Here is an 11,832-nt window from a genome sequence, read left to right as displayed (position 1 = left end):
CTCCTAGAAACACCAAGTCTGATCACTTACTTTTTCTTCTCTGGAAGCCAGTTGGTCCCCCTGAGACCGACCCAACCATTTCTGGGAACTGGTTGGAAAAATGAAGTCTGGTTTTCCAACCAATCCTTTGAGATAATCAGAAGACAGAAGGCTAAAAGGTCCTGTGACTTTAGCTTCTCTAAAAGGAAACCTATAGGACAGCACCCAAACACAATCATCTCAGTTTTAATTTTTAAAACTTAAGTTGCACCTTCCCCTGTCCAAATCAATGATTCATGCAGGGAGGAAAGCAGCATCGTGTTTTGCTGCTGAAAGACTGTAATCTCCTTCTCTGAACATCTTTAAGAACAGTGCTGGGCGGCGGCCCGAGCGCAGCCACAGGAGGAGGAGGACGCCCGCCCTGCACCGCAGCTCGCATCTGCGGCCGCGCGATCCACCTCCCGCGCCACTTCCCCCGCGTGCGTCCCTCTGGCCGCGGAGCCGGCGAGAGGCCGCACCGGACCGATGGCGGCGGCCCTCTCGGGCCTCGCGGGACGGCTGTCGCGCTCAGCCGCGACCGGCGGCTCGTACGGCGCCTTCTGCAAGGGGCTCACGCGCACGCTGATCACCTACTTCGACCTGGCCTGGAGTTCTGCCCATGAACTTCCCCTACTTTACGTCGTGGCTTCGGTGATTCTCAACGTGCGCCTGCAGGTACATATTTAGAGCAACTAACTTGTGGCACTGTGGGGGGGGTGCCCAGCAGGATGGCTGAGCTCCACCCACCAGCTCACCCGCCCTAGAGCAAAGCGACCAGCTCGCCTCGCGCACACAGACTTGCCGGCCGGTCTTGCCATTGCCCCATCTTTTTATGTAAATGGGCGGCTAGAAATCATTTGCTGAAAGCCTGCAATATAACCAAAAAAGCCTAAGGTATAATTAAATGTTGAATCTCAAGGAAATAGCTAATTCAAAGAACAGAACTTAAAAATCTGAAAATCCTCAGAAATACTTGAGAAGTTCTTGCATCCATAAAACAAAAGACAGCACCGAACGTAGGGAAATGACAATAAGCACAGGATGCCCTAAGGGGGGAAAAAGGAAAAGTTACTAACAACTTAAAAAAAAGATAAACTGTACAAGAATGGTCCAAATAGGAGACAAATCTTCCAAATTAGAAAAAGAAGAGAAGAGACTTCCAACTGAATGGAATCGATTCTAGGCAACAGACGGATGGAGTTAGACGGAGGAAATTTACAACATGATCTGGAAGGCAGACATTTTTTCATCCCAAAAGAAAAAACAAGGCAAACAGAACCTACTGGGAAAAACAAACATTTCAGACTGTACAAGGAGAGCATGCTTCACACATGAAGCAACCTCAGATGTGGCCTGTTTTTCAGCCGTTGCCTGGAGTGTGAGAAAGGGAATCTGAACGCTGGCATGTGGATCAAGACTCTGCAGTCACAGAAAATCCAATCATAGCGTTCAACTCTGCTATTCAGTGAACAGTGTTTAAATAATCATTGCGATGGAAATATTAGTTACGCATTTTCATTTTTAGAGTAAATCTCTAGGCAAAGCAGGGGAGACAATTATAGTTATAGAACAGAGTGGGAATGTTAACCAACTTTGACAAGTACAGGCAACAAGTTGGCAGGCAGAGAGGAAGAAATGGAATAGTGGTGTTATTCTCCTAAACTAGGAAGTCCAGATACTGTCTCTAGTTGAAAGAATAAGACAGATTTAGGGGTTAGATTTTTTAAGTGAACAAGGTAACCAACAAAAGAGTTAAAAATAGTGATACAACCAAATGGAGGGGGGAGGAAATCCAAGGGGACAGCAGGAAGTCAGCAGAAAATGCCTCATGTCATCAAGTTAAGAAATAGTAAGAAAAGCATATTATTAGGAAAAATGGAGTTAACCTCTAAACAGACATGTAAAAGTTTTTGCCTCTGGGTTGGGAAAGCAAAAGTTGAGAAGGGTGGATGGGGATTTACTGCTTTTCATTATATGTCCTTTTGTACTGGTTGATTTTCCTAAATCCCTTATATGCATGTATTACTTTGATTAAAAGTTAAAACTTATTAAAAATGAATTTACTGCAATTTAAAAAAAAAGAGTTTTGATCAGAGTGAGAGAAAAGAACTGACCCTAGGGAAAGGAAATATAGATATGAGACTGATGAGGTTAAGTAAAAATCCTGAAATCCTGAATTTGAAATGCAAGTATCAGTATGAACTCATGATATATATATATATATTTCTTTTTAATAAATTTATTTATTTTTGGCTGTGTTGGGTCTGCGTTGCTGTGTGCAGGCTTTCTCTAGTTGCAGCGAGCGGGGGCTACTCTTCGTTGTGGTGTGCGGGCTTCTCGTTGCGGTGGCTTCTCTTGTTGCGGAGCACGGGCTTTAGGCACGCGGGCTTCAGTAGTTGTGGCACACGGGCTCAGTAGTTGTGGCTCACGGGCTTAGTTGCTCCGCGGCATGTGGGATCTTCCCGGACCAGGGCTCGAACCCATGTCCCCTGCATTGGCAGGCGGATTCTTAACCACTGTGCCACCAGGGAAGCCCAACTCATGATATATTTTATCTTAAAAAAAAAAAAAAAAAAAAAAAGTATTTTCTAGCTCTGTCCATGGAAAAAGCCAAGAAACAATGAACCAACCAAGTAGAATAAAGACATGTAGTACACAGATTGTGATCCTTAAATCCTATTTTCCACCAAAAAGAGCCAGGGCTCCTTGGAGAAATGGATGATTCCAAATCTAGGGTAGAAAATTACACGGCAAGTTTGGACTGTGTTGCCATGATAGAAAGCAAGGAAACTATTAAAGACCACTAAGATTATGTCAGAAGGACTTGGGAGCTAACTTAAAGAGGATCCCACTAGTCAAAGATGGGACAATTTGAACACTAATAAGAATAATCACTGTAATGTATGGAAACCATCAAACATATTAAAAATCCATGGGGCTTCCCTGGTGGCGCAGTGGTTGAGAATCTGCCTGCCAATGCAGGGGACACGGGTTCGAGCCCTGGTCTGGGAAGATCCCACATGCCGTGGAGCAACTAAGCCCGTGAACCACAGTTACTGAGCCTGCGCGTCTGGAGCCTGTGCTCCGCAACAAGAGAGGCCGCGATAGTGAGAGGCCCGCGCACCGCGATGAAGAGTGGCCCCTGCTCGCCGCAACTAGAGAAAGCCCTCGCACAGAAACGAAGACCCAACGCAGCCAAAAATCAATCAATAAAATTAAAAAAAAAAAAGAAAATAAACTTGTTTAAAAAAAAAAATCCATGAATTTATTATGATGTGCTTAAGTCTTCATTGGTCAAAATAAAAAGTGCACTGGTCATATTTGGTGGACCCTAGGGAATCAACTTATTATTTTGAAAACTTGTAAATAAAGGAAAAGAATCAAGCACTTAGCCTCTTTGCTGTACAATCTGTAATTCAGCCAAGTAGTGGATTAGGAGAAGTTTCTCTTTATAGAGTATTTCAGCTAAATACATTGTAAAGGAATGATATAATTTGACTATTGCCAACTTACACTTCTTAATGGATCTATATAATGATCATCAATAGCTGCTAATATCACAAACAAGAAACAACCAGACTATGCATCTCCTGATGGAAATATACACCATCCAGGAAGTATTCTTGCCAACAAACTCAAATTGGAATCTGATTAAGTTTCTAGATCTAACCACAAATTTACAGGACATACAGGGGTCAGAGAAAGATGAAAGCAGGAAAATACAGACTATATGGAAAAATTTATAAGACACTGACCCAGTTTCCTCAATGAATAAACTGCAAAGAAAAGAAGAAAAAGGAAAGAGGGTGACTTTTAGGTTAAAATAGACAAACATATCAACTGTTCAATACATGGATTTCATTTGGATCCTGATTCTAACTAAAAATAGTAAACAATTATGAGACAATCAGGAAGTTTGAACACAGGCTAAATATATAATGATATTAAGGACTGTTACTTTTTTAAAGTGTAGAAATCATTCTGGTTGTGTTAAAAATAGTTCTTATATTTTAAATACTCACACCTATTTATGGAAAAATGATATAATACCTGACATTTGCTTCAAAGTAATCTGGCTTGTGGGGAGCAAAGAGTATAGAGGGAAACTAGATGGGTTATGAATTGATCGTTATTAAGCTGGATGATGGTTACATGGTGTCTCATTATGCCAGTCTCTCTACTGTTGTATACAGTAAAATTTTTCCAAAATAAAAAAAAAGATTGATCATCCCCTCTCTTGGAAGGATTCACCTTGCACATTCTTTTCTTTTTTTTTTTGGCTGTGTTGGGTCTTCGTTACTGCACACAGGCTTTCTCTAGTTGCAGCGAGCAGGGGCTACTCTTCGTTGCGGTGCGCGGGCTTCTCGTTGCGGTGGCTTCTCTTGTTGCAGAGCACAGGCTCTAGGCGCATGGGCTTCAGTAGTTGTGGCACGCGGCCTCAGTAGTTGTGGCTCGTGGGCTCTAGAGCGCAGGCTCAGTAGTTGTGGCGCACGGGCTTAGTTGCTCCAGGGCATGTGCGATCTTCCCGGACCAGGGATCGAACCCGTGTCCTCTACACTGGCAGGCGGATTCTTATCCACTGCGCCACGAGGGAAGTCCCTACTTTGCACATTCTTGAAGGTGGCCAAGGAAGTCACCCTTTGTTCTCATTCCTGTGGGATGAGCTATGCATGGAGATGGCAGAAGCAGGATGACCCTGCTTTATTCTTTCACCATATTGAGGTGTTTCAAAATAAGTGATTTGAATAAACATTCAAAAGCAACTTTTTCCAACATCAACTTACTGCAGTTATTTGAGGTGGGGGTGGAAGGCCACAGAGGACCATGATGTCAGACTCCAGAACGCAAATTTTTCCCCCTAACATGATTTAAAACTCAAACCATCTTCATATGCCTTTCTGAGGCCAGAAGGACAATCCTGGGCTCTTGGCCAGAACCAACCCCCCACCTTTTCAGGACCAGTGTCTTTCCTCTCACTTCTTTAAAGAACGGAGAGAGCGGAAAAACCTGGAAAACATTATGCACCTTTGACAAAAGTAAAATAAAAACATACTGTGTCAATTTCTCACAGACACTGTAGTCAGAGCCTCATTTTATTTTCAGATGTGTGGGAGAGTCTTCTGTTAGATGCTCAGTCCAGCACAGCAGGGAGAAAACAGGATACACTGTAACTAGGTTGTAAATAGATTTAAACCCCTTGGGTCACCCTGCCTTTAGTTTCCTAATGCCCTGCCCCACAACGGAATGACAGGGCCAATATCCTCAATCTCAGAGGTTTTCAAAATTTCGTTCTTCACACAACTCTGGAATTTCTTATGTGCACAGACTAAATAGAAACAAAGCCAAATTCATGACAAATGACTTTTTAAAAACTTGAAATAAAACAAGCATTTTTCTGAACAGGAGGAGTAACAGACGCAAAGAAAGCCACCCAAATTGTTTTCTTCACATGCTGAGCTTCATATCTGTCCCTCACACTTATTCCTGATCCACGGTGCCCTTTTCATTAATTTGCTTGTGGATTTGAACCCACTTTGATTCCCATCCTGTCCATAAAACCTTCAGTCTCTCTTGAGAACCAAGGTCTAGGCTGAGGAAGTTGCAGTTAGAAACAAAAGTGAGTTAATAATACCAGGCAAAAAGTATTAAGTAAAGCCTGCTAAACTTTCTTCATGCCTTCTTTCTTGTAACGCTTGCATGACCCTCTGAGGTAGCTGCTCTTATTTCCTCCATTTCACAGTTGAAGGAACCAAAGCTTCAAAGGGCTACAACTAGTAAGAGAGTCAGCTATGACTGGAACAAATTTCTGTTTTACTCCAAAGCTCAAGCCTGTAATCACTGCGATAAACCTTTTACCAGGAAGCTTTGGAAGGGACTTAGATATTTATGTTAAAAGTAGCAGAACTTTGTAGGGAAGATGCCAAGGCAGCAAGACATAGTAAGAAAGGGTACAGGTTGCTTCGTATGACTGTGCATATTGTGTACTGCACAACTCCAGGGGGCGCCACTCACACTATAGTTTATGGAAATGGTGCCTTTGAAGTTGTGCTGGGTACCACCTGCATGGCCATATGCCTTTAATGGGCATGGGCCTTGAAATTTAAATAAGCTCCTCTGATCTTTGACCTTCATTTCATTTCTCTGAGCTTTAACTTCATCACGTGCAAACTGGGGCTGCCAATAAATGTAGAACAGGTAATACTGCTAAGATGACTGTACCCCAGTGGCTATTAGAGTGCTTATGAATATACAGTTTATGAGTACTGTGCCTAGAAAGCAACTTCTCCCAGAGTACTCTTCCTGGGGGGGTACAAGATCACTGTGAATTGGGTTTGGCCAAGTGCAAGTCTCCTTCTCCTCCTTCTGAACCTCTACAGGCAGGAGTGCCAAGAGCTCAGTCTTTGAGCATCTCCTCTACCTATACTCATTCTCAAGGTGATCTCATGCAGGCCCATAGCTCAAATGCCATCTAAAGATGATAACTCTTAAATTTTATCTCCAGCACTATTCTCTCCTTGAGCTTCAGATCTTATGTCCATCTTGACATTCCCATCTGGACATCTAATAGGCCCCTGAAACTAACATAATTTAAGATATCCACACAGGCAACAAAACCAAACATAAATATATGGGACTACATCAAACTAAAAAACTGCACAGCAAGAGAAATGATCAACAAAATGAAAAGGCAACCAGTGTAATGGGAAAAAATATTTGCTAAATACATTATATATGATAAGGGGTTAATACCCAGAATATATGAGGAACTCATATAACTCGGTGGTAAAATATAATTCAATTTAAAAATGGGCAAAGGACCTGAATAAACATTTTTCCAAAGAAGACATACGAATGGCCAACAGGTACAAGAAAAGGTGTTCAACAGCACTAATCATCAGGGAACTGCAAATCAAAACCACAATGAGCTACCACCTCACAGCTGTTGGAATGGCGGTTATCAAAAAGACAAGAGATAAGTGCTGTTAAGGATGTGGAGAAAAGGGAATCCTTGTAGATCGTTGGTGGGAATGTAAATTGGTGCAGCCATGATGTGCCAAAACAGTACAGAGGTTCCTCGAAAAATTAAAATAGAAGTGCTATATGATCCAGCAATCCCACTTCTGAGTATCTATTCAAAGGAAATGAAATCACCGTTTCAAAAAGATATCTGCACCCCCATGTTCACTGCAGCATTATTACAATAGCCAAGACATGGAAACAACCTAAGTGTTCATCAGTGGATGAATGGATAAAGAAAATGTGATACACACACACAAACACACACACACACTGGAATATTATTCAACCGTAGAAAGAAGAAAATCCTGCCATTTGCTACAACATGGATGAAACTTGAAGGCATTATGCTAAGTGAAGTAAGTCAGACAGAACAAGACAACTAGCATATGCTCTCACTTATATGTGGAATCTTAAAAAAAATCTTTAAAAAATCATAGGAACAGAGAGTAAATTGGTGATTGTTGAGGTTGTGGGGGAAGAAATGAGGTGAAAGTGGTCAAAGGTACAAGTGTTCAGTTATAAGACGAATAAGTTCTGGGGATGTAAGGTACAGCATGGTGACTAGAGTTAACAATATTTGAAAGTTGCTAGGAGAACAGATTTTAACACACACACACACACACAAAGGTAACCGTGAGGTGACGGATGTGTAACTAACCTTACTGTGGTAATCATTTTGCAATATATGTGTATATCAAATCATCACGTCAAGAATAGATCATTGCTTATCTTTGCTAACAAAATCATGCAAATATTCCAAAAAAAAAATCATCATGTTGTACACCATAACCTTACACAATGTTATATGTCAATTATATCTCAATAAAGCTGGAAAAAAATAAACTCATTCAGGTTAAAAAAAAAAAAAAAAGATATCCAAAATGCAACGTGTGCTTTTGACCCTTAACCTGCTCTTCCCCAGTCCTGTAAAAGTCACCACCATCCACCCAGCTGCTCAAATCAAAAGCAAGTCCTCTCAACTGTGACCTTCAACATTTATCCTTACTGTGACCTACTCTCCCTACTTCCACTGGCTGCTGGTCTGTGTGTGTGTGTGGGTGTGTGTGTGGGTGTGTGCGTCAGTGGGTTCCACGTGTTATATTTTTTATTCATGCAGAGAAAGTGTTTTGTCTTTCAGTATGTGAGTTCCAGTTTTCCTTTTAAAGCCGTGTCTTCAGGGGTGGGCCCTAATTACCAAACTGCTTTTATTGCTCTCAGTCTCAAAACAAAACAGACAGTCTTAGTCCTGCCTTGACCACAAGCGTCTTGAAGGAGTTTGTCTCTTCTCTTACGCTCTACTTCCTTCCAAGTCGCTGACTATTCCACCCTCTCTATCCTCACCCACACAGTACCCTACTCACACTGTTCTTGTTAAGGCCACCAATAAGCTCCTAATTGCCAGATCCAAAGGATTATCTGTAGGTAAAGTATGATTATCCTAATCATACTGGACCTCTCTGCTCATTGGAAATTGCTGGACTTTCCTGCTGCTGTGGGTCCTGCAGCCCCTGTGGGTCCTGAGGCCCCTGCATCTTGCATTGCTCCCACCACTCTGGCTGAAAGGGGTCAGACTTCTTTGGTGACTATCCTTCAGACTTCACCCTTAATCCTCCTCTCTTCTCAGTCTATACCAGTGGTTCTTAAACTTCTCTTTTTCAAGAACACCTTCGAAAATATGTTGAAAGCTATGAGACACTCTTTCCTGAAAAAAAAAAATTGCCTATGTTCATGGATATGCAATATTTTAAGTAATTTCAGGGTTCCCTCACACCCTGAAGGCAAGTTCAACCCCCTGCTGTACTTTCTCAGCCTGGGGGATGCCAACAATTCCCTGGGCTTCAAGGGTCACCGTATGTTGATGGTTTTCAAATGTGTACCTTGAACAGCAATTATTCTCCAAAACCCTAATCTTATATCCTCAATATCCAACTCAGATACCTCTGTTTATCCCAAAGCACCTTATGCTCAATGTATCCCAACCTAGCCTGAACATTTGGCAGTCCCTGTCTGATTTCTCCTCCAAGTGGATGACATCGCCATGCATCCCAATCACCAAAAAGAAACCTGCTCTTCCTCTCCCTCCTCTTGCAATTTCCCAGGCTCAAGCCCTTCTCATCTCTTACTTGGATTACTGGAGGAGTCTTCTATTTGGTCTGCCTCTTTCCCACATTGCCCTCTTCCAAGCCACCCTCTACACTGCAGCTACATTTATCTTTATCCACCGCTGCACTGCTCATGGCAGTACCTCCCCAAGTGTGTTTCCAAGAATACAGTCTGTGTGATGTAACTGGTGTTATAGGAACAAAAAAAGTTATCATGGTCAATTAAGTTGGAGAAAAGAGTAAAAATTAGTTAGGTTTAATTATCTCTCAGAATCTTCAACTTGCTAAAACACATTTTGGAGCTCCACCCAGGGGGTGTGAAATAAAGCTTTTGTCAAGCGTTCTGGCGACAAAAGCCTAGGGTTCTTTGGATTATACTTTGGATAGGACTGGCCTACAAGTTGAAATTTCATTTCCTTGTCTATCTTTTCTTCCAATTTCCAGCTGCTCTTCTTGATAATGCCGACAATGGGAGGACAGCAGTGTTGTACTCTGGATTCAGGAAGACCAAGGTTTAAATTTCAGCCCAAGACTTTTGGTCAAATTATTTAATCTCTCAGAACATGGGCTGGCTGGTCTCCATGTGCCCCCCACGAGGCTTACCTCTATAGGCTGCGTCATCCAGGCGTCCCTGTCCTCTGGCTTCCGGTTGGTTTTGGCCAGTGGAAGCCAGTGGCGGGAGCCCAGGGGTTGGAGCAGTGGGAGAAGAGAGAACAGGGTATTCAATTCCCCCACCCCGACCTCCCCGCCCTGTTGTAACGCAGTGTTTTGGCCCTCTGACCCTCTCCTGGCTCCAGCTGTCTCCTGTCTGGGTCAGTCTCTCCCCCTCCTTCCGTTTAGACCCTGGGGTGATAGAGGCTTCCAGCTGTTGCTAATCCCCCGTGGTTTCATCATCGCTTGTTAGTTCCTTTAACTCTGTTCACACCTCTGTAAATAGTCCATTCCTTAAACTCTCTTCAATTAACCCCCCTGAGTATACCATCCGTTTCCTGCTGGATCCCTGACAGTAGAGAACTTTAGTCTCCTTACAAAATGGGGATTGTAACACCCACCTCACGGGGCTACTGAGAGCATTCGGTGAAAGTACATGAGTGTGTCAAGTCCCAGCACAGTGCCTGGCACGCAGCAGTGCTCGCTAAAGGAGAGAGGACTTCCCTGGTCCTGCTTCCTCTGCCTGCCCCCCAGATAGTCACATACATGGGAATCTTCCTGCTCCCTTGCCAGTGACCCAGGCTGAGATGGGTAAAGGGAAATAGTGCGAAGCCCCAGTCTGAAAATGCAAAGTTGCCACAGGGACCCAGGTTCCACTCAGCAGCCACAGAGCAGGGCTGACCTGCAGGTCCCATTACAGGGCTCTGGAACAGAGGGTCCTAATAACTGAAACCGTGAGGGTCAGGGTGCCTATGTGCTCAGCAGTCCTCTGGGAAGAAAGCTGCTTCTGTACTGGCCCCAGATGGCCTGTGTCCCCACACTGGCCAATTGTTTCCCAAGGAGGAAATCCTTCCAGTTCCAAATCTATTCCCTGTCCCCCATTAAAGTGATTAAAGTGGCCTTGAATGGGGGATGCTCTTTGGAAGGGGAAGTCACTTGAACTAGGTTTCCAGTACATTTCCCAAGAGGCATAAATTGGGAAAATTTTAAAGGAGTGATAGTAGAAATAATATCTCAGAGAAGATTTAGTGAGTCTGCAGGTAAGTGAACCGTTTGTTTCACTTCAAATTTACTCACGCTGAGCCCTCATAAAGGAAATTCATGTATTGGGTATGTTGAGCAAGACAAGCCCAGCTTGTGGCACGTAATCAGAATGCAACTTAATTTTGTTTTCTACCATCTCTTTAAATGGATTCAGTGGGAGAATTCTTCCCATACCTCTTGAAAACTCAGGGAGTTGTTCTGATCACTCTTAAAACCCCGTAGAACACAGAAACAAATTCAGAAATAAAATTATCCAGTACATTATGCAACATTCAAGCTTTACTCAAAGGCAAACCTCCTCCCCGCTCCAGGAGATCTCAGAGAGAAATTCTCTACCAGGACTACAGTACATCCCGTGGCAGAGGTGCCAGCTGCAGGAACTTTGAACCCTCCCAACACCCTGGGGCCCGAAAGATTTCAAATACAAAACTTCTCCTAGCATCACGGGGCCCCCATATTGGTCTACCGCAAGGCGATATGATTGGAGGAATGGCTCCGGTGCCAAAATGAAGACACAGAAACAAAAGCCGAGCAAGGAGAGGAGGTGGGACTCTGCATGGAGGGTGCGCAAGGAAGGTTTCATGGCCCTCTTCCCCTGTGGCTCTTTGCCTTCCCAAAGCAGGGCCAAGTGCCCCCAAGACACTGAGACTTTCCCAGGGATGAGGAGGATCTAGCTTGGATAGCACAGGATGCCCTAAGTTCAAGCAGTCCACCAGTAGGAGAACGGGGGTTTTAAGTCTCAACAACCCATAGTGAATGCAAGCTTAGGAGGTGGGGTAAAAAAGGAGAGGGTGTCACAGGGCAGCTGTCAAATTAAATGTCTCTATCCTCCAGGCCAATCTCCAGGACTCTCTACGGTATGCTGACAGGCTGAGGCATAGCTCCAGAAGCTTATTTGGACAACTGCAGATCTGCAGAGATGGTGAAACTGCAAGTCTAAGCATATCTCCCTGGGTCAGGTAGGACACAGGTAGGTCATGAATGGCATCCAAACACC

At 43.6% G+C, this 11,832-nt stretch overlaps 1 protein-coding gene across 1 annotated transcript; it reads left to right on the top strand.

The window, feature by feature from the left end:
• The first annotated feature begins 361 nt into the window (after positions 1-361).
• Positions 362-2,400, top strand: LOC133088529 (small integral membrane protein 10-like protein 2A). Its single transcript, XM_061186495.1, has one exon. The coding sequence runs from the start codon at positions 505-507 to the stop codon at positions 703-705; it is 201 nt and encodes a 66-aa protein (XP_061042478.1). The 5' UTR covers positions 362-504; the 3' UTR covers positions 706-2,400.
• The last annotated feature ends 9,432 nt before the right edge of the window (positions 2,401-11,832 follow it).

Source organism: Eubalaena glacialis, chromosome 3 (assembly GCF_028564815.1).
Source record: "Eubalaena glacialis isolate mEubGla1 chromosome 3, mEubGla1.1.hap2.+ XY, whole genome shotgun sequence".
NCBI classification, from domain to species: Eukaryota; Metazoa; Chordata; class Mammalia; order Artiodactyla; family Balaenidae; genus Eubalaena; species Eubalaena glacialis.
Note: the sequence above shows the minus strand (reverse complement) of the source record. Positions and strands in the feature narration are given on the sequence as shown.

Coding starts and splice junctions, on each gene's coding strand:
- LOC133088529 (XM_061186495.1), top strand. CDS start 505: ATGGCGGCGGCCCTCTCGGGCCTCGCGGGACGGCTGTCGCGCTCAGCC.